This window comes from Passer montanus, unplaced genomic scaffold (genome assembly GCF_014805655.1).
Source record: "Passer montanus isolate IOZ18808 unplaced genomic scaffold, ASM1480565v1 scaffold8, whole genome shotgun sequence".
In the NCBI taxonomy this organism is placed as follows: domain Eukaryota; kingdom Metazoa; phylum Chordata; class Aves; order Passeriformes; family Passeridae; genus Passer; species Passer montanus.
Window position 1 is genome coordinate 5591332 of NW_024373256.1, and position 27867 is coordinate 5619198.

A 27867-nucleotide genomic window follows, 5' to 3' on the forward strand; every position below is an offset into this window, starting at 1 on the left:
CCGCTCCCGGCCCGGCCCGGGCCCCGCTTGGGCCGGCGCCGCGCGCCCGCCCCACCCCGCCCCCCTGCGCACCAATCAGAGAACAGGACGCAGAGATGGACAGCCGCAGCAGCCAATAGGGAGCGGCCGTGGGCGCGGCGAGCGGCAGCGGGGGAGAGTGCGTGGGAAGGCTCTGGAAGGCCGGGCGGGGGAGGGGCGGCGCGGCGGGCCCGGCGCGGCCCTACCTGAAGAACAGCGTCCGGTACATCTGGTGCGCCTCGTAGTAGTCGCCCTTCTCGACGCTGGCGCGCAGCTTGCCCTCCACGCGCTGCACGCCGCCGCGGTTCCTGCCGCCGCCGCCTTTCGCAGCTTCCTGCTCCGCCGCCATGATCGCCGCCGCCATCAGCGCGGAGGACGGGGAGGGGAGGCGGGAGCCACGCGCATGCGCACGCAGCTCCGGCGTCCCGCTGCCCGGCTTCCGCCCGTTCGGACGGCGGCCCGCGCGGCTCAGCCCGCGCGGCTGCGCGCGGCGTCCCGAGCGGTAACGGCGGCCGAGAACGGCGTGAGGGGAAGGCCGGGACTCGAGCGGGGCACGGCCGGCCCTGGGGACACAACAGCGCGGAAACCGCGGGATGACCTAAAAAACTAACAAAAACCAAAGAACGGCTGCTGGAGCGCGGGCAGTGGGCCTGGCTGAGCCTGCTGTGGCTGAGGGCACAGGAGTTAAAGCAAGTCCCCTCCCTGCGCGCGGCTGGAAGGGAGCCAGCAATGATCGGGATTTTGCTCCTGGAGCATTTTTCTCCTGGAGAAGGAAAAGGCAGCTGTGCTGTGCCCGTCCCCGCCGCTGGTGGCACCCAGCAGCTGCTCCTGGGCCCGCCCTTTACAGCTTTGTGCCCCTGGCCTTGCAAAGCCTGGGTGCAATCCCCCCACCCCGGGGCAATTTTAAAATCATGATCTTTCCTCACTTATTTAAAAAAAAAAAAAAAACAGAAAAGAGGCTTTATTTCTTGTTTCAAGTATTACATGCACTTTCAAAAATTAAAACTCTTTATTTAAACATCTCAATAGCATCTTGTCAGTTTGGAGGCAGCAAATAACAGACATTTTGAAAAGCATTTACAAAAATACATTGCACAAAGTCCTATCTTGCTTTTTTAAAAATAAGTTAGTGTTATTCAAAATATTCCCCCCCCAGCTACCTAATTGCAATTTATACAGGATAATTCTAATTTTAAATATGTAACCTATAATATGAAAACACCTGTACATGTGTCATCTACTCCTCTGCGTAGGCCATAGGTTCTGTCTCTAGGTCGAGTGAAAAACAGTTCTTCTTCACATGGAGACTTTTTGTATTTCAAACATTCGAGGACTGTTGTGCAACATACATAACTCAATTCAGAAAACCAGTCAGCAGGTCCATGTGTAACAGTTCTGTGTAACTACAAAATGCACTAGGAACAGCAAGATAAAAATTCTGCAAACAAGTGAATTTCAGGAATCTTTTTCCGAAAAGGATCTTCAAAGCAGCGAGGCTAAGGGGGGGCAATAAGCAGTTTCACCTCGTTCTATGTGAAAATGTTGTTTCCAAGAGCAACTCTACTCCTCTGGTACCCGACTAAGGCTTGTGGGGAGGATCAGGAATGCCCGTGTTTGCAACAGCAGCGCTGAGCTCCAGTCCCTCTGGTAAATGTGACGCAGCGAGAATTACTTCAGGCTTGTTCTCCACACACTGAATTCTCACAGTATATTTATGGAGTAAACAATCAACCAGTCTAAGGAAATCCTGTCCCAAAGAGATCACTTTGGACAAACTAAGGTAGTGCAACTGCTGCACAGCAGTGTTTACTGAGCAATTCAGCAGGCTTATCAGCTCCGAGCCAGTCAGGCAGCACATCAAGGTCGATTTGGGATTGACACTAAAAAAAGAACAAACTGGCCAAGTTGCCATGGTAAAAACCCTTAAAATAACTTCAGTTACTTAAAGTTATCCCTGACTTCTAGAGCAATTCACGGTCACAAATTACAGTAAAGCATTCTCAGTCGCTGGTGTTTCAACTGGTTTTGGTTGTGTTAGCTTTCCCTGACAGTAGTATTTATTATATTCAACATGTAGCAAAGAAGCCCTTTTGGATCCACCAAAAAGGTTAAAACCAACTGTCAACTGAAGGACACCTTTAGCCACAGTCAGTGTTCAAAATGTACCACAGTTTTTGGCTTACGGTGCCAAGCTAGCAAAAGTATGCAGGTAAGTCCTGGATTAAAAAAGAACAGATTCCTAGTTGCAGAAAGTGTGGTTTATTCTTTTTAAAAAACCTATACATTCATTTGTAATAAAACGTGTGTCACCTGTTCGCCAACTGGGCTTTATGAACCAGAGCTGTTTGCATGCATTACTTCTCTCAGCATGGACACAGAATATGAAGCGAGCTGGCAATTACAAGCTGAGCCTTAGAGCAAATAAAAATTGGGGTTTATACATTTCTGCTGACAGTCTTCTGCCTTTATCAGAGGACCAATAGCTCTGCAGTGTGCATCTTGCATCCTCGTCCTTTACAGATTCCAGTGTTGGAGGCTTGCCAGTATATACAGATTAGGAACAAAATGTACAGAGCAGCCAGCCCAGCTGTAGTGTGGATTACTCGGCAGGTTTCCCGTGCACTCTGAACCGATAAAGGCAGGTGTACTCTGCATGGCCCCAGTTAGAGAAAATCCTCAGCTCCACTATTTGGAATGCGTCTTCATTTTTCTCCTGGAGAAGGAAAGAGCAAACACACAAGGCCATGTCAGGGTTCTGGCATAAACAGCTGCAACTGAAGCTTTCTTAGTTATTAATGACTGTTGGTACTTGCAGGAACCTAAGCTATGCCTTGGGAATTTTCTGTTCCTTTGAACAGAACCTCCCTTGCCTTACAATTATTTGTGAGTCTGAAGCAGCATGGAACAGACTCTTCCCCTGTTTAGCAACTTCCCCCCATTTGTGTCCATATAGCAAGAAACCTTCCTCCCCTCTCATCTGTTTAGGCCACAGTTTTGAGGCAGAGGTAGATACTTTCTATTTTAAGCTTCTACAGTGCCCACATGAGAACAAGGCTTCTCTCTTCACTGCTCATTGCACACAAGTGTAGAAAATAAAAATAGCTTTCTCCTGACACTTTAAATCTTATAGCCCAGACTTACCATCACTGGAAACATCTGCAGTGGTTCTCCATCTTGATCATAGACATACTCTCCTAGAAGTTTGCCTTCTTCCTGATATTCATCATCCAGGCCCTGTAACAGCACCATAAGGATTTTTGCTTCCATCAGGTTTCCAATCAAACCCAAACTAGAAGCATGCCTACACAGAGTATCAAGAGAAAGCACTTAAAGGTCTATAAAGCCAGGATCAGAATGTTTCCCATGTAATTTAAAGTTCTAGCACAGCTTTGTATTCCAGTTTCCTGCCCTGTAAATAGTAGAGCTGTTTATGTGTTCCCATGGTCAAATCCTTTAATTTTCATTACTAAACCCCTATCACAGTGTACAATATAAACTGCTCAGGACAAACAGTGAGAGAACATCAAGGCTGAAGTCAAGATTCAGATGCTTGCAGTTGACTGTTTAAGCATTTAGAAAAACTTGACAAAAAGTTCTCAGATATCATGACTGCTCTCTGATATACCCTGTGGTCTGTTCTGTTCTGAAATCCTGCCTACACAACTGTGGTGCTGGGTAAAGTGAACTAAAAAAATTATTTAAGGCACATCACAGATAAGGTGCAGAGACAAAATGGGAGGGATAGTGGGTGGAGAGAGGAAGAATGGGAAGGAGGATGAAACAAAGTATATGAAAAAAATAGATCAAATAAAAAACCATCAACTCCCTCCAGAAGTGTTTACTACTGTATCGAGCAAGAGTAAAGAAATAGCTCACCCAAAATTAATTGCAACACTTCTTATTTATAATCTGAAAGCTCACAAATAAAAGCAGTTTTTAAGAGCAATGAGTGAAACAGTTTATCACCATCTTAGCTGCCCTTCCTCAAGTTACGCTTCTCCAAGGTACGTAACACAAATATTCTGTGGACAAACATCAACTTAAATTCAGAGATGGACTTACATATACTGCAAAATTCCTAGGAGCACTGGTGATATTTCCTGTTGGTGAAAGAGTTTTTGGTATGTGTTCCAACGTGAAGGCAGTTGGATAGATCTTCATGGAGAGTCTCACCACAAGATAGCCCTGTGATCCTTTGAAAGCCCAGCAGTTCCCTGGATACATATCCGGCTGCACAGAAGGACGGTGGAGGAACAAGATGGGACAGAGCAATAAAAACAATGTTGCAGTGTTTTCTGGTTTATTTTTGTTGTAATAAAGAGTTGCAATGAATTCTGAGTTCTTAGGGTCAGTCTTAAACAGTAAGGTGCAGAAATAATCTCCTTGGTGGAACTCTTCAGGAAGGCATCACACCCACCTGAGCTACCAGTGGTGTTCTGAAGACCTGCCTTGAGATTAGCTCTTAACAGGAACCCTCCCAGCCCTCCCACTTTGCACAAGCCCAGTGCACAACCCAAGCTTCCTGTGACTCTCAGTTTTGCTAGACTAGGACTTAAGCTGTGTCCAGGGACCGCCAGAACAATCCCACTCTTGGGAACACAGCTCCAAGTACCTGTGCCCCAATATACTGCAGGGATACACCCAAAGAGCCACCCAAACCACTCCACACAAAATAACACTGCTGCATTTGTTTACTTGGCCTTTAATTACCTGAATCACCACTCTGGGAGACTGAGAGAAGTACCACAGAGGAATTCCAAAGAGGCTAATTAATGCTGTCTTGGTCTCATAGGTTTCAGAACAGCGAGTACTCAGAATGCTGCCACCTCAAAAAAGACAGATCAGGTTAGCAGAAATAGAAGTCTTCAAGAAGGAATGAGCAATTAAGGCAGAGATTTATATAAAGCTTAATGAATAACAGATTAAAGATATTGTGAAGATCTAATAATTTTCTGTGGTGTTTCTATCACGTAAAAAGTTATTTTAAGAACAGGTTAAAGGTTTTTCATTGTTTTCTTATCCAGTTGTAGACACATTGAGAACTATTCTATTCATGTCCATGCACACCTAGGCTGATGTACAGGCCTGGAAACACCATCACAGATTGCAATGATCTGATAATCAGGCAGCACACAAAAATGCTCTACCAAGCTTTACTGTTCATTTTAATATTTCTAGTAAATACTAGTAAAAGCATGAATAGTAAAATGGTGTTTCCTCTACTATTTACCTCCAGATTCCAAGGCAAAATCCACCATCCCAGTCTTGTCTTGAGAGTAGAGTTTCAGTGCATTATTTACAATAATCTGTGCTTGCTAGAGGCATACACATGCAAGAGAATGGAAGGAAAAATATTTTAGTAAGATCAAGCAATAAAATAGTTGATATTTACATACCAGTCAAGTTGCAAGCATCTTTTTGAGATGCTGCACTTCATCACAAGTCCTTGAAAGCCTCTGTAGGAAAAATATTTTAGTAAGATCAAGCAATAAAATAGTTGATATTTACATACCTGTCAAGTTGCAAGCATCTTTTTGAGATGTCTTTTTGCAAGACAGAGGCCACTTTTAATGGATGGCTGTCTGTCTTAAAACACAAGTTAATACTGCATCTTGACTGATGGTTTGGGGTTTTTTTTTTTTTTTTTTTTTTTTTTTTTTTTAAATCTGCATTCCTTCTTCCCAAGACCATGAGCCGACTTTCTTTAGTGTAATTGTTTTTTGGGAATTCAATTTTCAAGACAGCACACTTTAAAAAAACCACAAGTGTTGACAACAGGCAACAATCAATGCTGCAAGAATACACTTGATAAAGCATTTTCTGCAGTTTTCCCTCATTTCAGCTGATGTTCCTGACATCTCCTAAAATCATTAACATTTATGTTGACAGTCAAGCTCCACAAAATGCCCATGAAAAAACTCTTTCAGGTTTTAGTTGAACAATTGAGGCATTAAAATTCACTCACCGCTTCTGTAATTCCAGAAATCCCTGCATTAGTCACAGCATTTGTAACTACTTCAGATGTTACTTTTTGGTTTGTTACAGACATATGGAGAGTTATATTTTTGAGGATCTGCAACTCAAGATCCCGCAGCAAAGTCTGTAGGTCACTTTTGCTCACAAAATTGGAGTTAAGCCACTGGAGAAGTGATTCAGGCAAGTCTTCTTGTTGATCACCAAAAAGCATTAGCTTGACAGATTCCTTCACCTGGGCATCCACCTAGTAGAAGCCATTAATTATTATAATTATTAGTTTTTATAAATATATATATGTGAAATATACAACAAGCACAGAGCTAGACCTTTATCACAAGTCATTATTAAAGTTGATAATCCCATCTCAGGATTGTTGCATTTTGTTGGCTACAGTCCAGTCAGACCTCTTAAAAGGCTTCAAAAGAACTTAGGCAGGATTTTTTAGAAATAATTTTCAGATAACCAATCTAATTTGCTTTTACATGAGTTTCTTTTCTGTATTTCCATGGGTTAGCAAAATACATAAACAAAGTACTGTGCAGAGAACTGCTACTATGTCATAGCTTCCAAGCAAACCCCTGCCATTGTAGAAAACAAGCAATAAACTCCTCTCTATAAAGTGTTATTTTCTAATGGAAAAATTCACGGTAACCCTACATACAACACTGTCATTCTTTAAGATTAATACTACCACCATGTTACTGACTCAAGTTCATTTCAAGAAAGTGAACAAGCCCAAGTAGTATCAAATTTTACTGGGACAGTTAGAGAAGTTGCTGAACCTACTTTTTCATGAATGACATCCATTTTCTCACAACTCGTCTTCACACTTTCCCCAGATAACAGCTGTGATTTCATAGATGCCAGCTCTAGTTCTAGGTTTTTAATTTTGGACATAAGTAGACTGTATTGATCATCATCTCTGCCAAAAACAAGGAGTCAATTATTAGGAAAGAGTAGTTGGAATCATTCCATCAAATTCCAAAAGTGTGAGAATATACTTGTCTAATACAAAGTGTTCTTCTAGTTCAATTGTTCACCACAATACACACAGTGAACTTGCACTGGTAACATATTGTTACTTAAGGCATACTTAGAATTAATATATTCAAAGCATTTTGAAGTAATGGAAAGATCCAGCTGTGATGACTTCAGATTATCACCAGGCTGACAAGTTAATAACTCAAACATATATAGATTTGGGGGAATTTAAGGGCTTCTGGGAAACCAATCAAACTTTGTGTGAGTTTGTCACTGGTCAGAGTGAGTGTCAGGCTACCTCACTCAAACCAGAGTAACTGCAGAGGCAGTGCTGAGTTACAAATAGCAACTAATATATGACCAATATAGATCAGTGTCCAACTATCATTCTAAATGCATTTTACATTTGGTTCTAATTCAAATGGCAATTCAGCAAACAAACAAAAAAAACAAGATACAAAAATTAGAACTGATACAGTTCAAGAACTTAAATACAAAGCCCATCAAAAGCAGTCACTGTATGTTTCACTAAGTGATCTGAAGGAAAACAATGCATGTATAAGAGGATGAGAAGTCCCTCATTCTCCTATCCTATATAAATAGCTTCCTCTAATGAAAACGCAGTTGCAGGGCTGCCCCCACACTGGGTGGGGCAGGTTCTGTGCTGATGTTCAGCAGCACAGCTGAAATCCAGTACACAACAGAAGTGCTCTTGCTGACAATACAACCTTGCAGGGTCAGTTAACTGACACAAGGTAAGGATCACTGTCAGTTGGGATCAGGAGTGAAAAAGAAAAATGTATTTGAAAAGTGCTTATACCTCACTGACTTTGATTTGGCTAGGTCGAACTCCTTCTGGATGTCCTAAAAAATACAAAAGTTAAGTTTTAACATATACAAAGAAATTCTAGTGAAAGAAGGAGGATAAAAAATGTTATATGAAAACAAATTTTAGCACCACCTGTACGGGACTGTGCACAGAATTATGTTTGTGCCTCTGTAACAAGGTAATGTTATACAGAGGGTTACTCTGGAATGAATGCAACCCTCTCCAAGAAGGGGGAACCAAAATACAAACAAGTTTTGAAACTTAATAGCCATTGTAAAGGAAACTGCTGCTTGGAACAGCAATTTTAAAAAGTCAGTATGTTTTATCAACAGGTTAAAATCAGAACAAGTCATCCAAGCTCACTGTCAATACCTTGGATTCAGCTGAGAGTTTTCTAAGAAGTTCTTCCAGCGTCTGGATGCGCAACTCATGTTCTTTATGTAAAGCCAGGAACTCAGTCTTAAAAAACAGGGAAAAAAAAAAGAGGGTGTATTTTGTTTTGGGGTACAAATACCATAATTGATATTTTCTGCAAAGTGCACTTTTCATTCCGTTCTGTGAATGTTTAAGTGATTTATCCTGCAGGTAGTGTGAGAAATTACAGAATCTGTAATAAATACAGAATACAGAAGTCTGATTTAGCTGCAGGGAGGTTTACCACAAAATCCCTGCTTTGTCACCAGCCCTGCCTGTAGTCTTCTTTATAGAAACAGGACAAATCCAGCAGCTTTTCAGCAATGTAGGAATCTACTTTAGGCCACCTGTCTGGAATTAATCCTTTGTCACCAATAACAAAGGAGGAACAAATGCCCACAGGGACTACTCGCTGGCCCTAATCTATTGGTTATTTCCAGAGCAGAAAAAGAATCCTCCAGTCAAATTGCTCACAATCTGCATTTATAAAACTGAACAATCTGTATCAGGAAACATCAATAACTGACTATCTTACCTTTTCCTCCGATTTCATATCTCTAAGATATTGACTCATGACATTTTTTATTAAATTCAGTGTTTCACTTCTGTCACTCATGGTGGCAACCTGATCTTGAAGATTCTGGAGTAGGCTCATCACTTTGTTGTATTCTTTGTTTTGGTCATGGCATCTGTCAGACACGAAGGCCATTTGCTTTTCCAGCTCACTTATACGACCAAAATCAAAGATATTTATGGCATCCTAAAATATAAAGATAATGCTTTAATACGTAAAAATCAACTTATCTACATTACTCTTGTGCAACAAGTAGTTATTGCAAAATACTGAAGACATGACAGTTAAGAGATCTTAAAAATATATGCAAGTTCTTCCCTAGACTGTTCTCCCTTACCTTTGGAGGTTGCACAGAATGAAAAGAATCATCTTGTGGTTCAGGAACACGAACAGAATCATCTGTTCTCTGTATTCTGCCAATTCTTGTCCAGTTCAATGGAGGTAATAATGAAATGAAGCTATTAAGCCCCCAGAACCACAGACCTAGAACAGAAACAAAAAGCAACAAGTGTTCAAAAGAATTCTCCATTCCAACTGCTTATACCTACAAATGGGCTTTAGAAGGACACAGCTACCTTCAGTTTGCAAGGCAGGTGCCACACAATGGACACCACTCCAGTTAAAGCAAATATCACCATGAGCCAGCTTTAAAATCCTTAAATCAAGCACTCAAGAATATTGGGGAACATCCATCAGTCCCACTCACACAGTTGTGAGGCAGTCAACTTGCACTTCTACACATCATGGCACAAGCCTAAACTCACACTACTGCTTCCCAGGCACCTTGGTCACCTTTGCTGATTAAGACAGGCCACATTTTCTGAAGGCAGATGTAAATGCTCCTCTTTATCTCCATGGAAAATATGTTGCATGATACACTTACTACATATCACATTGCATAACAGCTAGTAAAAATTGGAAGAAACTAGGCTTCTGTAGAAATAAAACAGCATTTCACAAGATTACACTTATTTTGGCAATATCTTAGTGGGAAGTAGCAGCATTTTCTACACAGGGTAAATTCTTTCCTTGTCCACCCTTATACAGAGGACTTTGAATCTCCACTGTAATTTTCCAAGAAGCTTCATCTTCTCCACAAAAGAGCTGCAAGTTTTTAAGACTCAAAGACATGAATCTGCTTTTCAGAAGTGGCCCAGCACTTCTGGTAAATACTTCAATCTGTTTCATTTCAGTTGACAGCTGGCTGGAACACTGTCTACCAACCACTCTAAAGTCAGCAGTATCTTCAGCAACTAAAGCAGGGTCTAGAGCAAAGGAAAGACTCTGGATGAGTTGGTAAAAACTTAACCACACTTCTATATAGAGACTGATAAAGCAATCAGTACCCAGCCTACTCTTTCACTGCTACTCCTATGAAGGGAGGTAAAGAAAAAAGGACTTCAGTGCATTTACTTACTCAGCCACTTTTTCTAAAGAGCTTTATGCAATTAAATCAAGGATATTGCTTTTGTGACAAGGGGAAAGAAAGCTTGCTGACTTCCAGTACCCTGGAAGCTTCAGTTACTGCCCTGTTCACAAACAAACTTGCTCTTTTTCAGCTCTGCATCTTCTTCATAAATCAACTCAAAATGCTATTTTGGAGCAGCTGTAGTACACACACTGATTTGTATTATAAGGGAACAACTGACATACCTAGTAGAAGCAGGAGTGGGATAAGAAACAGTAACCACCTGTAGTTCTTTGGAAGGCATCTAGGAAAAGAGAGGACAGTTTACAAGAAAGAACACACTTGCGATAATTAATTGATTTACTGGGTAAATAACTTGCTCACAAAACAATTATTTCAAAGGATACACACCTTCTTACAAGAAACACCTTGAGCAAAGACATCAGAGTAACAAGTTGATACCACCCAGTTCTAAGCAACCTGAACATGCCAGAAGCTGCCCTCCCTAGAAGACAAAAGGTGGGAGTGTGAAATGTAATTACTGCAGCAGATGTTCAAAGAAACCAAGCAGAGGGACATGCAGCTGTGGCCAGCAATGCTTTGCAGAGTGGAGGAATGCATGAATAAGGCAATGCATAAAGCATATTGACATCTAGATATCACAAGTATGACAGCATTGTAACAACAGCTACTCAACAAGGTCAACAGTCATGCAAAGAGATAAAATGCTCATTTGTTATGACAATGCTACCTCGCTGGAAATTCAGTATTAATGTCTGAGCACAACTTCTCACACACTCAGTATGCTCCAGGAAACACACAGGTTAGCAGCAGCAGTTTTTGGTAAGAGGAATACCAATATAGCAATTGACTGCCAAACCAAACACACCCCATTATTCTTGACACCCCATATTCACACACTCATTCTCTCTGTTAGTCTCTTGTAATGCCTGTGAACAGAAACACACCCTCTCATGAAGCATATTTTGGTCAATAAAGCAGCACATGCATTTCAAGACACAAAAGCTATAGCATAAGCACAGCTGAATTAGTGTAAGCCCCTGCAGTCCCCTAATTTGCCAAAAGGAACAGGCAATGCACACACACACAGATTAGAATAGTAACCTGGAGAGAGAATGGCCAGCCAAAGTAGGGACAACACCTTCTGCGACACAAGCCATCCGGTGGCTCCCGCTGTTCGCAACGCGTGAAGCAAAAAGTAACCTGGATTATAACAAATGAACTCCATGTGGGAACACACAAAGAGCTGGAGGTTCTCTTCAGTACATGCAGTGAAACACACTCAGTCCCCTGCCCATCGCATGTTCTGCAGAATTTTAAACCGTACCTTTCAGTAATCTCAAACTTGGTTCTTCACTACTTTAAAGCAAAGCAAGCCACTAATAAATATGAAGTCAAGTAAAACCAGGACAGATTAGAAACTGAATTCTCGTGGACAGAGATAAACAGACTGAACACCACCTGTGCAGTTAGAATATCACTTTTCCCAAATCAAAGTTTACATTTTGTAACATGTTTATCTAACAATGCCATGCAAAGTGTAGCAGAGAATAGCAAGAGTACTACCACAAAAACAAGCTTTAAGCACATTATTACTTTAAAAGCATCTTTTTTGTTCAAAATTATACATCAAGGTCATTATTTGGATTAATGTGCAGAAGTGAGAACAATTAAAAATTTAAAATGCCAGTGATGTGTAAGAAATATTGATAAATAATAAAAAAGTATTCCCACTTAAAGGTTGCAAGCAGGAAATTTACATTAAGCTGAGTGTTCCCAAAGATGTTCAGCAGGACAGTTCTGTATCTCTTAAAGAGAACAAAACTACCACCAACCTCCCCATCCAATGCATTGTAATAAAATGCTGTAACTTAAAGCCTGCTGAGGCCAACAAATACTATGTCCAAGACTAGGACCAATCTTTCTACAGAACAAACTACACCATACATGTTTAGAAAATAATCCTACGTTCTTAGATTAGCACATATGGCTGGCTTAATCTGAGGGATCATAGATATACCAACCCAATGTTTTGCAAATCATTTAGGTGACTGAAGTGTCTCAAATCATTTTCCTTTGCTGAATAAAGAGCACTCAACAGATCCTTGATGTCTCTGTCATTCAAGCTAGGGAACGCTCATCTCACAGGGTAGATTCTATCCCTATGTAAGATTCCTGTAAAAATTCACTATCACTAGAACAAAAATAAAATGTTAAAACCCCTTTATTCAAATAATCTGCATACCAGTATCTCATACCTTGATTTTATTTAAAGTCAGTTTTTCAACCTAGCAAGCATACAAATCTCGCCAAAGAGCAATCAATTAATCTGACTTGTTCCTTCTAACATATGAGGTGCACATTACCCTACACCTTGTTTTCACTAACAGGTAAGCAGCCTGCCAAGCTTGTACAAAAGCCAAAATCAGAGCAAGAATTCAGACAGAAGAGGTGTTAAGGAAGTTAGTTGTTTAGGCACTTTACATTTCTACCCTACTTTGATAGATGAAGGAAGGAAAAAAAGCCCAAACACAAAACATGTGTGATTAACACTGTGAGATTGCGATGCAAAATAAAAGCAAACAAAAATGTCCAAGTCAACCTGCAGAAGAAAAGGTGTGCCAAATGGTCCTTGCTACCCTTTTAGCCCATGAGGACTGCATGTGGTCTGTGGTGTACATTTCAAGATGTTTCTTCCCTTTACAGTCATCACCTGTTGGTTGTGGTAACAGTTGATTAATGGGATAAAGCCAGGATCAAGTCAAGATCTGTTACAAAATAACTTGGACAAGTCTATCTCACATCATCAGTTATCAACCCAAAAACTGCTAAGCAAACTTCAGGGAAGGAAATTGCTGGGGAAATACTACAGTATACCAGGGGATCACCATCCCCCCCCACATTTAAGCTGCAAATCAAACATTTACTTTGTAGCTTCAGCAGTGTTGTGGAAGGGGGTGTCTGATACTACCATTACATACATCAACAACCTGTGCAGAGCCCAGGACTGAGAATACATCAATCACTACACTTACATATTGATTCCTCATTCACACCGAGGTGACGATCTTCTCTGTAGAACTCCTTTACATTCATGCTTCCACAGTAGTCTGAGTGAGCTGCAACACATCCAAAAAGCACACATAGATTCTAATTATCAAATTCAAAGCCTTTCATAGACACAGATTTTAGCTAAACTGGCTTGGTTCACTATTAAAGACAGATTACTCTAAGAAAACCTGAAAAATTATTGAAGAAGAAGCCCACTCAGTGTAATCCTGTTCTTTCTTCTTTACATATCAGGGGGCCTCTTAGCTTAAAAAAATCCTTCTGCTTCTTTTCAGATAGCAAAGTTTGTAAAAAAAAAACCAACAAACAACCCCTCATCAAGTAAGTCCCTGTTCCCAACATTCTATCAAATAGGTCAGCCATTCATTACATATTTGTACTGATCTTAACAAACTTGTTACAAGAAGGAGAAGAAAGCATTAGGAATTATAAGGCTCTGAGCAGAGAGAAGGAGGAGAGCAAAGTTCTACTCACATGCAAAAATCAGTTCCTTTCTGCCTATGGCAATTTAACTTCACTTGTAGAGCAGGTATTATAGAAGAGAAAGCATCAAAGAAGAAATGAATATTTTCAGGGAAAACAAGATGTGCTCTAAAGTAGTGCAGAGTGATGAGAGCAAGTGTCTGAGTTTTGCAAGACAGATCTAAATGAGCTTTGAGTGCACAGCAGGTTTAAGGGTGATAAGAAAGAATGAAAGGCATTGAAAAATTAGATTTGACACTACTACTATTTTTAAAAATCAATACAAGTTTCTCAATTCAAAAATTACCACTTACTAATAAAATCAACATGTGGATCTCGTATAAGGGAATCTTGATACTTTCAAAACAGTAAAGGTATGAGAAGTGTAGCACAAGTGAAATAAAAACTGAGAAAGACAGAAGCCAGCCAAAAGACTAAAGAAGAACACCACAGTGCCAAAGATGAAGTCCATAAGGAAAAAAAACCCCAATACACACACTCTTTGTTTGCAGATCAAGGAAGACAACTGAAAAGGTACCTTTATATTCATAACCCAGCTTCAGCAAAACCATTTGAAATAGTTGCACTAATAGTGATGCAAAAGATGCTGCGGTATTTTTGACCAATCGTAGAATCTTACTCATGTAGAAATATGTTCCTCCTATTGAAAAAAACAGTGTGAATACAAATTATTCATCCATAGAAATATGTACTTCTGCTCTCTGGTCACCATTAGCTTGTTTAAGAGTGAGGACAAAGCAGGGAAAGCCTTTGTTTAGCCAAGAGTATGAAACTTCAGAAAGTGTGGTTTGAAAAGTCTGGGTGTACTAGATATTTCATGAAAGCTTTTGTGAGAACTACACACCCTGGATAATGACTTCAAGGCAAAAATGTATAACTTCAGCAAGAACAGCTTTGCTTAATGAGACTGCAGAACTCTAAAGAGCAATGAATTCCTTGCTTCTGGAACTCAGGATTCCTCCCTGACGTGAACTGCTGATCCTGATTTTGGGCTCACAGTTCCAAAGAGACACTACAGTGTTATTCTGGATTTGAAGGAGCGAGGACTGCTCACCATCTTCCCTGCTGTTACATCAGAGGAAGTTCCTACAGAGCTCTGCCTGAAGTGCTAGAGACACAGCCCCCTCCAGAGCCACAGAACAAAGCCAAAATCTGCCACTGTCCTAGACTCAGCCACATCCCAAAAACCTGCCATGACTGTGTGCTCTTCCCCACCCACACACCCCCAAAGTTTGACTCAAACCCCTAGATTAAAGTTCAAAGGAATGTACAAAGATGAGGAAAACTCTTGTGTGAATACAAATTCAGAAGTACAGAAAGAGTTTTCATGCAGTGCCACTTCAAGTAGTTGACTGTTCAAGTCAAAAGAATTCCACCCTGTGCTACACACTAACTAAAAGGAAATACTTAAGTATTTGAAGTCATATCATATTGCTCAAACAGACTAATTTGTTTTTCTTGTACTGAAAACAAACTTCATTCAAGACTTAACAAACCTACATAATTCCACAATTGGCTTCTTTCTAATTCAAGGCCATTAAGGAAACAAATCCTTTGTGGCAACTGAGGACTACCAGTAATCAAGAAACTCCAGGTGCAGGAGGCAGGCAGACAAGGGCAAGACAACGAGGAAAACAATCCACTGAATGGAGATTGAGATTCTGCCTTTCCAAGACATTTATACAGACTCAGTTTTTCAAGCTTTAGGAAGGTAGTCACTAGAGTGACTATTTGGAATCAGTTTTTCCTTTTGGAGTTCGATTTTTCATGTAGTTGAGGTTTAGCTTTTCAAAACACTATAAAAAGCTGCAAGGTTGAAAGAGAAGGAAAAAAGGAAGTAGGAAGTAGAAAGCCGTCTCAGAGACTCCCTTGATAACACAAGCAGTGCAAAGTAACAATTCTTCTCAACCTTGAAAGTTCAAATCACATAAGGGATAAAAAATTGTAAACCAAAAAGCACAGAAAGTTTGTATCTGGAAACCATGACCCAAGTATTTCACAGGCAGAGCCACACAGATCTGATGTCAGATTAGGAGACTTTCAATCAGTGCTGGCTGGCCAAATAATTTTATAATTTAAGATACTAGGGCATTTGAATTTTGTAGTTGTTTGATTCCTACAGCAACACTGAAAATCAGGAAATTACCATATACCAGAATCATAAACAAGTACATAAAACTTCAGCTGATACAGAAAAAGGTATTTCATATAAAAGCTGACCTCTAGAATTCAGTTATTGACAAGTTCATCAGGGTCTGACAGATGCTTAAATAACACTGTAGAAATCAAACACAAGAGGAAGTAACTTACTAGCTGCATGTTTCTGGCTCCTGTCCCTAGTGTAGATCCTGGAGGATGGCACGTGGGAAGGTGAGTAGGCAGTGAGGACCTCCTTCCTCTCTGACAGCATGCTGCAGTCACTGCACGTGTAGCCGTTCAGCGTGGGCTGCAGCTCTGCTGCTGCTATGCCCCCGTTGCCCTGCAGCAGCGTGGTGTCACTGCCTGCAAACAGAGCACAGCACCCATGGCAGCACTGCCAGCACCGTGCCCGCCACACAGCAACGATGTGGAGGGAAAAGCAAAGTGTACTTACCTTTGGGGTCACCTTCTTCATCAAGGCCTGTGAACGAAAAAAAAAAGAAATTGGTCCCAAATATAAGAAACTGAACTACAGTATCTGACATAAACTCAAGTGAGAAGTCCCACTGATTTTAAGAGTTCAAAGGAAGTCTCTTTATGGTTAGCATTTAAGGTATTTTGCAGCCCATCAGAGAAACATCTAGCCAGACATTATTGTAGTAGGGTAATAGTTGTGCAAAACATCCCACCACAGAAGGGGCAGGCAAAGCAACATGAATGCCAACTGCACCTTGACTTAGCTCCCACAAGAAGTTAAAGCAGCTAATTACAAGCTTACAATGTTTCTGCTGCTTGGTAACGACTTTGATACTACTGTATTTAAAATTCTGTTTTAAGAGCCAGGTTATCTAAAATTTAGAATGGGTTCTACCAAGATTGACACAATTCTTCGCACTAGGACTCTGGGAAGGTCACAAGTATTCTGACTGGAAACAAAGAAGAGTCTGAATTGGGAGATAGAACAAATTGCTGATCTGGTTGTACACAATGCTTCACATAGACAATACTTTATATAGACAACTCTCATATTTTATCTTCATTGAAGAGAACAGGTTCCAAGAAAATACATTTTGGTACAGTTAAATAGCCAAACCAGCCAGCCACACAGAAAAGCCCTTTTGGGTAATTCTGAAATGCCACTAATTTGAAACTTTCATATTAAGGTATGTTAAAAAGAAACACATTTCTGCCTACAAACAAGTAAGACAATACTTTTGACTTTTTGAAGTTATGTTTATTTTACCATTCTTTCAATACAGAACTCAGTGTACATTTTGAAGAAAGCAATGACAGAAGATAATTATGGCATTGCATCACAGAAGTGTTTATGTTTGCTGGCATATTAACTTGACTGTGAATGTCTTGATGTTAACCATACCACTAAATCAAATTTACACACTGGACCATGAACTTCCAGTGGGCATCTTAGCAAGCAGACCCCTACAGCTGAAGTGAAAATGCACACACGTTTGGGGATAGGCTGGACAACAGGTGATGCAAAGATTTATGCACACCAAACCAAACAGTTTGCACAGTTTGATACAAGCAATAGCAATTATTGCCTACCCCAGAAATGATCAACTTCTGTCTGTTCCCGAATCAGAGACTCATCCAATATAGTGGATATCATTGATGTATCACTGGCATGGCTATTGAAACTGCTCTGGCTAAAAATAGATGAGCTGGACAGATTTTTCCTTGGCACATGTCTTCCACTGCCAGACTGCTTGTTCATACTTCTGCGTTGCTTCACCACCCTAGGAAAGAAAGGCAAGTAAGACGTAGCACTAAAGACATGCACTTCTGCCACTGTCTCACTTCATTAATAAATGAATTAACAGTCATTTCAACACTGATGTGACTAAGCAGAGCAAACAACGTTTGAAAGGAAGTCCTCGCCTTCAAGCACCTATAATTTGACAAAGACTTTTGTAAAAAATTGTCATTGCAAACCACATATTGAACATAAATTTCAGAGTATGGCAGCAAACACCAAGAACAAAAAATAAGACCTCTAGGTAACCTTTTTGCATTACTGTGTTCAAACAGTAAGACTCAAGATTTACTAGTGATGACTAAAAATGCTTACTTAGACTGATCCCTGAAGGACATGCTTCCAGCATAAGAGCTGTCATGAAGGGAATCACTGTGTCCATCATCTGATTTACTGTATCCTCCAGCAGCCAACCGTAAACTACGCCGTGACATTCTGGGTGAATCAAACACTGGATCTATTTTGTTCTCAGTCTCAAAATCCAAAGCAGATGAAGAATAACTCGAACTGCAGTAAAATAAGAACAGCAAAGTTACTGGGAGAATTCAATCTGGTAACAAACATGTTTTTCAAGCTAGTCCAAGTTTCCACTAAATGCAGTTTATTTGGGGTTACGGTACAATCCCCACAAGATATACCAAACAACCCAAATAATCTAGATGTATGTAGATATTCAAGGTTCTCCTAAGCAGTTCATATTTTGAGTTCTACAACTGAAAGCAAATCACAGAAAGAAACAACCACCATGGAAACCACATATGAAGTTTAGCCAGAGCAAGCACTCATTCTTTTGGGACCAACTTGAGAGTGGAAACCATTCATGACACAGTTTCTTCACCATGCCTAGCAGCAAATTAAAAATTACACACTCCAAGCTGCAAGGCAAAGATTAATTTTCAGTCTAAGTTTATTTTTGTAGATTTTCTGTTTGCCAAGTCCTTATTTTGAGAACTGAAGATCCATATGCCGTATTACCCTGAATTTCCACTTCTCAACAAGTAGGAACTTCCTCCCTCTAAGATACACTTAAAGACTTCCCTACTTCAGCTATTTCAGTTCAACAACCATTACTTGCTTTTAAAAAAGTGCTTTAAAAATATTTCCTAATCTAATGCAAACCATTAGAAATATTTAACTCCAAATAAACAAAAAATGTTTAGAGAATTTAATTTGTTTTTCTCCACAGAGGCAAGTTCACACACAGACAGTCTTCACGTCGTCACCCCAGGAACTCCACATTTTGACACGTGATTCTCTCAGAGCCTCCATGAAAACTTACAGCAAAGACAAAGCAGCAACACAAGGCAAACACAAATAGATTAAGCTGAGGAGTCTGTAAGAAAGACATTCACCAAAGCAGAAGTTCAGCCTGAAGCAGAATTCTCATACTTACAACCAAAGGAAACATTCAGTTATGCAAGTGAGCAGAGGCTGCTGACACAGGGCACTGCACAGCAGGTCAGGCTCTAGACCTGCTCAGCCCTGTGACCCACAGCATCCAAATGCTAAGTGCTCTGGGCCAGCTTTCATGAGGACTCTGTCCCTCCTTGGGCCACAGGGATATACAGAGATGTAACAGCACTGCAGTACTCCTGGAGGCTTTGTTTGGTTTTTTTAAAAGAGATAAGCAAAGAATTGTTTATGACAGCAGCTCTTTCTCCCCACACAAAAACAAACAAGCAAATTAGATCTGAATGAGTAGATTCTACTGTGCAACCTGCATTTGAAATGGAAGCTTCCCTTTAAAAATACATACAAACAGCTACTATAAAATGTACTTGTGTAAAAACGACTTAATGGAAATAGTTTTCACCATTATTAAAGATCTCAGAACATCACAAAGCAATAATATGGTATTGTATTGCTTCAGCATAGAATTAAATTCACACCAGAAGGCCTTGAAGCTACACTTACAGTAATGATGTAATTCTGACAAGGTGCTGCTTTTGAAATAAGTTTCTTCATTGCTCCTCAACACAAAGTATGTAAGATGGGACTGTCAGAGCATGTCAACTGCACTTCTGTTGGCTAAAAAACTAACCCAGACAACACACTGCTGGAAAATATCTCATGGCTCCAAAACCAGCTGGGCATTCAGCCCAGAAGATCAGAGCAGAGTCTGTCCAAAGTAGCTGCTTCTATGGCCCAGAGCAGCACAGATTTGATGGCAGGGCTTTGGTTCTGTGTGCTGGATCTCACTGGTCTGCCCTGATAATGCTGGCACGTGCAGTGCAACCCTGTGCAAGGCAGGAAAGGGCCTCAGCACAACTTAACAAACCCAGCATATATACTAAGTACATTTGTGTTTTACTTGTTATTTCTTGCTTTCATTTGGCTGGAAGAGGGAGAAGAAATAACGTATTTTCTCTGTACTCTACCAACTGTAGACTAAAGAGTTTAAATTTTACAGCTTTCAAAAATACTAAATATAAATGACTCATACTCTGACAGATATGAAGAAAGAATATGGGTTAAGTGTGGCTCCTCCTGCTGTTATCCTGAAAGGGTCAGAGCCACAACAGTTTTCTATTGAGACCCTCCCTAAACAGTTGTTTCAGAACTCAGTTTTGCTATTTACATTTGCCACTATGCATTTGCTTTTCCTCATCTTCACCCCACGTTTCTTACAGATACTCAATTCACAAGAACACAATGTACGCAGAACAAGCTGACAGCTGTGACCAGCCTCAATTTGTTTCTGTTTATGAACACTTGCTGTTACCAAGTATCTCAATGAACATTTATATCAATGTGCGTTGAATAAATAGTTTGAATTTGAGCTCTACTATCTAAAAAAATCCAACAAATCATAATGGAATCTTTTTAACAAAAGGGGCTTGTCTCTCACTTATGCAGGGTAGTAATTCTCTTCACATTATCTGTCCTCTGGCAGCAGGACAGTACCTAGAAGTCTCCTAACTTGCCATCTCACTTCCCATGCTTGGGAATGCAGCCTTTTTTCTTCTACAGAAAAGACTACAGTAAATAAAAAACCACTGCCCTTCCTGTCAAGGGCCAGAAATGAACCTGCACATTGATGTCCTCCTATGCACCATGTACAGCTAACCAAGAAACACCTGAAGGTGGGGTGCAGTTGGCTACACTCCTGTATAACCCCTGCAATCAGTGAGGACTCTGGTTCCTTCCCCCAGCAAACAGCTCCCATGGCAGAGCTGGTGACTGGATCTAGGCCTACATTTCCAGCTTCTTGATACCTTCTTCACATGAGCTTCTACAGACTATGAATGTCCTAGACCTCAGCAGGTTATTTATCAAGTAAGTGGAATGAGAATGAGGTCTGCCCATTTTAGCATGCCTATAGCTTGTCTGAAGGACTTCAAGTGTCATTTATTTATAAATACTCCTTGCAATGAAATGGGCAGTGATGTTCTTGACTACTCAGGATAACAGGCACATGCAATATACCTAGAGATCTACAACTGAACAGGCATCTTCTAACATGGATAGACATATAGTCAATACAAAAACATTCACAGGCTTTCTAACCAGAGGGCATTACTTACATTAAGTGAACAAGGACACTACCTTGAATTGTTTAGTTATTTCTTCAGTCAGATCCAGAACATACTTAAAAACCTCAAAGGATTTTATTCAATTACTGTGCAGAAAATTACATCCCAGTTGAATGCTCTGACACAGAAAATCAAACCAAATTCTTATTGATTTAACCCATATTTGTGAAGAAGTGTTAAAGCCACCCAAACTGACAACACAATTCAAAAGATGATGGTGACTAAAAAGAAAGATCAGTCATAAGAGTGGGGTGTAAATTGTATGTTGACAGGTGGGTGGTATTCACAAGTTTGACTTGCATTTGTAGGAGGATAAGGATTATTTAGGTATATCAGTTAAATGTTTTTCTGATTTGGGCTGGAGGAGTAGAAGCACAAAGTAGAAGCACTACAGCTATGAACACACAGTGATTCCAGTGAGTATTAATATAAGTTCTATTAATAAATCATAGCCAACTCTATTAATAGCTTTGTGGTATCAAACTTCTGCAGGGCTACATCCCAAGCCAATTTCTTTAAAGAAAAGATTCTGTAAAGATTGAATTGTCAAAGGCAGAATAAAGCATATTAGAATATAAGCAAAACAAACCCAGGTGAGGGGTAAGAAGGAACAAATTTCAACATGAAAATATTTCTGATTAGCAACTTCCTCAGTCTTCAAATATTGTTTGACCCAGAGTAGGAAGAGTTACAATAATAGATGTCATTCTGCACATACAGAGCAAGCAGAGGCACAGCAAGAGTCTGCACAAAAGACTGTGGTTTACTCTCTTGACACCCTGCAAGCAGTGGCACGTCAGTGTAGCAAGTAGTTTGCCCCCATTATTTTAACATTTGGGGCTTCACACTATTTTAAAGAAAGAGCTTGCCAATCTTTCTTTTCCACATAAGGAAGAATTACAATAAATTAATTTCAACCTAGTTTAACTGTACTGGCCTTCATTAATTCTGTTATTAAACTTCATCCTACCCAGCTCTGTCCATTTCTAATTACCTATGCCTAATAGTTTAACATGGTGAAATGGCAAGCTGGAAAGTTTCAGGACAAATAACGCCTTCACAACTTCTCAGTTTTGCAAAGCAGTCCTCATTTATGCAGCGCGACAAACACTCAGTTGTCCCCTAAATAAACCCCACCAAAGTCACAATAAAATATCCTCCAGATGTCCCACAGGATTTATCATTCTGCATCTTCCTTTGTACTTGCCCACTGTTTCACTGGATGAGAATTTTGGATAAGAATACCACAGGAGTTTAACCTGTCAGGAGTTACAATATATCAGTCAATCTCTAAGGTACATTTGCAACACAAAGGTAACTAAATTCACTCAGTAATACATGCTGGATACAAGGCATGTAAATTATCTTTCATTGCCCAGCATGCTTTTCTTGAAATTAGAAAACCCACTTGTATACAACCAACATTTTACTAATAGTTTTTCATAAAATTCAGGAAAAACTGCAATTTAATTGATGCAACACAAAACACGTCACATTTTGCAACACTACTGACATTAGGCTAAAGCTTAAAAAAAAAAAAAAGCCAGCCATGATCCCCAACAGAAAATGGAAGTGTACAGTTTTGGAGCACACAAAAGAAGAGAATTAATTCAGTAATCTCTTAATGCTACAGTTTTTCCAACTTCTGTATTATTGGCAAGTGGCCAAGCTTATCTCTATAATGGATTTTAATAACAACACACAGTAATGACCTACAGAGGGAATACAAAACAAATCTCATATTGCATCCTAACAAACAATCATTTCTTGAACTTAAAATTAGCTAAACCAGTAACTCAGATCACTGATATATTTTGAAGGAGGTATATATTGCAACAGCAGGAAAAGCTCAATAAATTAGAACAGCAACAATCTGTTACATTAATAGTAAAAAACTCAAAATAGGCATCACAACACTTATTCTGAATACCTAATACAAAAACTACCAAACACTAGAGTTCGTTTCTAGAAAACTGAAGTGATTTAAGCAAAACAAAGATACAAGAAAAAAACAAGATAATTAGAAGATACAAAAAAAGATACAAGGAAAAGCAAGTTCATTAGAACACAGATTTTATAATCACCCAACAAGCAGCTTTGCTAAAAGAAGTAATCAATATTTTACTTCCAGCCAAGTCCCACACTAGCAGCAATGAATGTGCAAAAATCAGTGTTTGAAAGTAAAAGTGGTCCCAAGTCACAAAAGAAAGCACACACTGAAGTAACAAGACACAAAACATCGAAGAATTTTGAGGACATATTTATAGAAATCCAACAGCAGTTGTAACTAGGCGGACACAAGTTATTCATAGCAACTAATAAACACTGAGTCATTATCTTAGTCACTGTCCTGTTAGTTCAACATTTTCTTTCCTCCAGTTAGGACACAGCACTTGTTTTCAAACCAGACTAGAAAAAGCCCACTTCTTCAAAGAAGTCAGCTACTTACCATGAAAGCTCAACTCTCCAGATTAGCAACATGCAGAGAACAGACAGTTTGTCTACAAGAAGAAAAGGTTCTCACCTGAGTGCATATGTATAGCCAGTGTTCTCTGGCAGACATTGGGGAGGGGTGTACGTGTGTAGACGTGAAAAGTCCATGTTGACAGTTTCAAATCATACTGTAAAAGGTGAAAATAAAGTAATGCAATGACTTAAAGTTACATAAAGTCACTCTAGGAGCCCTTGCACTGTTCAGCCTGTGTTATTGAGCATTGAAATAAAAGAGCTATTACCAGAAACATGGAGCTCTCAGTAGTGGAGTGGTATTGCTGACAGGTATCCCCTATCATTGCCACAGGAAGCTCAGGGTATTTCTGGCTGTGACCTTCTTTATGATACCCTACTTTCAGCTGTTTCCAAGTTCTCTGGAACATGGCAGTTATGAGCCAAACTCTTATCACAACCAAATTACAACACTTCCACAGGAACTACGTTATGCTGGTATCCCCTAAAGAAGCTAAGTATAAAAATCTAAAGAACCATGCAGCCATGCTTCAGAGATCTCTTCAAAATGTGTTTTGCTTTGAGTGCCCTCTGAGCAAAGCACAGGCTGCTCTATGCACCAAATTAAGAATAATGCAGATGAAATTTGAGAAAGTTTTTACATATAGTCAAATCATTTTGTTCTAGCACTTTTGAATACCATCCACTAAGCAGCGAGGGAGTATCCTTCATTTCACATCATTTATTCCTGTCAGTAAAACCACTGAATACACACCCTAGCAAAAGAGCCAACTGCAAAGTGACTCATAGGGCAGAATTAGGCACATTTTCCAGAGTGCCATCCACGTCCAAAAAAAACAAAGCCAAAGCTACCAAATCAAAACCACCCAAGCAACATTTGTAAAACTTTCCATGGGGTATCAGAAAGTAAACAAAATAAAAACTGATGTTGTCATATCAACTAACTTGAAGAGCTGCACGGGTCACTACTTGTGGTACTATGACTTTCAATTTCAAAGTATTTGCAAAAAAACCTTCAGTCCTCCTCAGTTTTATTAGCCAAAAAAAATTTTAATTTTGTAGAAAAGATTCTTGGATGATAGCTTATTTAGTTAACAAATAGGGATTTGGTTATTCTGGATTTGCACGGTTAGCAAGGCAGAATCCTGGCTACTTGCAGATTATCTATGGCTCCTGTTTCCACACATCTGTGATGATATATCTGAACCAGGATAAAAATATCCCCAGCTAATTTTCATAATCGACATGCATCTCATTTTGGAGACACACTTTCCTATGCTGAAATAAGAGTTATCATTTAGTATAGCTACATATGCATAAGAAATGGGGACAAAAAGCAGGTACAGGCAAAAGCAGCTCAAAAGAAATCTGCACACGTAACATTAAAATGCTCTTAGTCTACCTGCAGCCTCCAAATCCTGAGGTCAGTAAGGCAGGAGAGTATTTCCACTACTACTGAAGACTTAAAAATATTAAAACTTCTGGGCCTAAGCATCGTAGCTTCCTAAATCCAAGCACCTCCCATGGAAAGTGAAGTTAATGAAAAATAAAGTCTCTTGCTATTTATTTTTTTTTTATTATAGAGAACACATTTCCATTAAGTGACCCTCTACATTCACTTCATTTGCCCCAGAGCCATAATGTTTTCACTAACTTGTATATAAATTTATTGTTTGTTTACAGGAAGCTTGAATCAGTAGTGCGGAAGTATTAGCAAAGCAGCCTCATTCTTTTGCTAGAATGGGCAGCAATTTCTGTTGGAATAGGTAACAACTGCAGCCTTGCTTTATCAACAAACAGGAGCTCAATTTAGCACATAGGAAATGGGGACCAGAGAGGAATGGCTCGCCAGGAACGAACATGGAAATATTGTGAATTTCAAGATGAGGGATGCTGATAACATCAGAGAGCACTAGTATTAAAAAACAGCAAAACAGGTTTCTCAGACATATGACTGCTGAAGCTGAAAACTATGATTAAGGTTGGTCTGTTTGAATTGGTTCATGTCAATAAAGATTTTTAACCCCCAAGGTAGAAGAAACTTGTTCAGTTTCTGCTGGAGTTGATGTGTGTACTTAGCACGCATCGTTTCATCATAAAACCTATTTTTTAACTGGCAACTCAGCAGCTAATCCTTCTGACTTGCAGCAATATTTTCCCACATGGGAAGCTCAGCTATGCCAGTGAGCTTTGAGTAGTTCCCCAGCTCCTCCCTGTCTGCACTGCCCATATGGGCAGGGCAACGGCCGAGTTTGAAAAACAACATATTGGCTCAGCTTCTTCCCTGTCCTTTTCCCTGTCACCACCAGTTCTCTCTTTACTTAACTTCTGAATAAATCAAATGCTAGAACATAAATAATATTTCTTATTTGATAAGGTTTATAATTGTATCATTAAGCTATTATGGATAAAATACGTGCTTGACAAAGGCAGTGCTAACCACAAAGCCTCGTAGGTCTATTAATAGCTGGGTTTCATAGCACCCAGCTCTCCAGTGAAGATATCGGGTTTGCCATCTAAACACCACACTTAGAAATCACTCTTGGAAGATTTAGGGGCTTGGTTTGATTCACTGCATGTCTGATGCTCTAAAATTAATTCTTACTCAGGAGGAGAAATCTCCACTCACTTTTTCAAAGCAACAAAACAGACTTAACCGCCTTAAAAAGAATTTGAAAGTCATCTTCACAGATGACCAGCACCATTTGCAAAAATGGGCATCTAGAACTCACTATGAAACTGGATTTTTTTTAAACCTGACTTTTAGTTCAACAGCTTAATCTTAGTTATTCACCTCTTCAAAACAAATGATCAACCCAATTTATTTAGAAATATTCTACATCTGTATTACAAAACAGACACAGGGTTGGCGGAGGACATTGACTCACTCTAATTTGTTCACTCATGTTTAACAGCACTCCACCTTTCATGTATTATCATTCTTCTTGCTTATGAAACTTTCATACACAACTGGAACAGAAAGAGACATGCTAATACAATATGTTGAAAATCTTAAATCACAAAACTTGGCAGAGAACCTGAGAGGCAGGCACTGTACTTAGTTCTATCTTGAACACTGCTGGGGGCCCAACACCTTTCTGCTTTAGGTACCACAGATCTGTCTGAACTCAGTTTCATGCAGACTTCTAGTCTCAGCTTTGCTGCAGGATTACCAGGCCCAAACTCCAAAATAGCCTTTTTCCCTTTTGTAGAAGCCCATAAACATAATACTAAGTACAAGAACCAAGCCTGTAGTTGTAAAAAAGCCCCAAGGAATAAGAACACTTTGACAGGACAGCCCACAGCGAATTCAGGGAAGCACGCAGCTCCGCTGGAATGCAAGCGGATGCTCCGTGGGCCTCAGCTTACAAACCAACTTCCACGCTCCTGCAGAGGGGACAGCTGGATTATTTGCCTTTTTTTTGGGCAGCAGACACACCAGTCATCCTAAGCATCATCTGTCCCTTGCAATTAAACTGAATCTGTGTTACAATAACTCAGCACAGCAGAAGGGCGGGAGAAGACAGATTGTGGCTCTGTCAGAACACAAGGGAGCTCAGGAACTCCTGTAAGCAGTGTAGCAGAATTCACCTGCACACAAGGCCCTTGGCTGTCTCCAAAGGACTTTGAAGCTGCTGAGTAACATGAGGCTGCACCACTAGCTCAAAAAAAAGCTTATCTGACAGTCACTTTTACAATCAGCCAGCCTCAAATAAAATCCTAGCACCATGGCAGCAAGCTTCCTGGCTTCCAGGAAAGATGATGAAATGCTCCACAAGTGGCCTTTTTGCACAGAAGCATCACAAGGCAGGGGGAGCAGCACCAAACACTGACCACGACTACAAACACCTCACAGGGACAGACACAAACCCTCACTGATGGCTTTTGGGGCACACAGACTTTTACAAACATACTGTCCAGGCAGTTCCTCATGAAGCCCTTTGTAACAAAGGAAGTGGTAAATTGCCATTTCACAAAAGGGACCCTGGCAGAGTAGAAATGTTCACCAAAATCTGTTAAACAATGAGAAAATTCCCAAGACAGCATGTCTTATTTTTTATGTTACAAGGGATAAAAAATGTATACAATAAAGTCTTAGATATTGGTAGCAGTGCTTCAAATAGAACCTTTACTAGCCTCACATTTTAAAGCCAAGTAAGTTTAAGTCACTATGACTTAACA

At 40.0% G+C, this 27867-nt stretch overlaps 2 protein-coding genes across 11 annotated transcripts in view; both read right to left on the reverse strand.

The window, feature by feature from the left end:
• Positions 1 to 913, reverse strand: part of GET4 (guided entry of tail-anchored proteins factor 4) — a 12552-nt gene extending 11639 nt beyond the window's left edge. Inside the window, exon 1 of the mRNA XM_039731914.1 lies at positions 225 to 913. Within this exon, the coding sequence (XP_039587848.1) occupies positions 225 to 382 (158 nt within the window). The 5' untranslated portion in view covers positions 383 to 913. The remainder of the gene's footprint in view (positions 1 to 224) is intronic.
• A 53-nt stretch (positions 914 to 966) lies between these two features.
• The window catches only part of SUN1 (Sad1 and UNC84 domain containing 1), a 32861-nt gene continuing 5960 nt past the window's right edge, over positions 967 to 27867 (reverse strand). For 3 of the 10 annotated variants that reach the window (XM_039731917.1, XM_039731915.1, XM_039731918.1), the window contains exons 2-23: positions 23744 to 23840; positions 18002 to 18193; positions 17479 to 17669; positions 16367 to 16393; positions 16084 to 16275; positions 14291 to 14413; positions 13257 to 13340; positions 12824 to 12934; positions 11326 to 11424; positions 10612 to 10705; positions 10446 to 10504; positions 9130 to 9275; positions 8754 to 8978; positions 8177 to 8263; positions 7796 to 7839; positions 6781 to 6916; positions 5984 to 6238; positions 5249 to 5333; positions 4729 to 4844; positions 4081 to 4248; positions 3160 to 3252; positions 967 to 2731 (exon numbers count right to left, since the gene is read on the reverse strand). In XM_039731917.1, the coding sequence (XP_039587851.1) occupies positions 2618 to 2731; positions 3160 to 3252; positions 4081 to 4248; positions 4729 to 4844; positions 5249 to 5333; positions 5984 to 6238; positions 6781 to 6916; positions 7796 to 7839; positions 8177 to 8263; positions 8754 to 8978; positions 9130 to 9275; positions 10446 to 10504; positions 10612 to 10705; positions 11326 to 11424; positions 12824 to 12934; positions 13257 to 13340; positions 14291 to 14413; positions 16084 to 16275; positions 16367 to 16393; positions 17479 to 17669; positions 18002 to 18193; positions 23744 to 23820 (2718 nt within the window). In that variant the 5' untranslated portion in view covers positions 23821 to 23840 and the 3' untranslated portion in view covers positions 967 to 2617. Of the gene's footprint in view, positions 2732 to 3159; positions 3253 to 4080; positions 4249 to 4728; positions 4845 to 5248; positions 5334 to 5983; positions 6239 to 6780; positions 6917 to 7795; positions 7840 to 8176; positions 8264 to 8753; positions 8979 to 9129; positions 9276 to 10445; positions 10505 to 10611; positions 10706 to 11325; positions 11425 to 12823; positions 12935 to 13256; positions 13341 to 14290; positions 14414 to 16083; positions 16276 to 16366; positions 16394 to 17478; positions 17670 to 18001; positions 18194 to 19079; positions 22479 to 23743; positions 23841 to 27867 lie in introns of those variants that run through there. The other 7 variants (XM_039731923.1, XM_039731922.1, XM_039731921.1 and 4 more) reach the window with 6 other exon arrangements.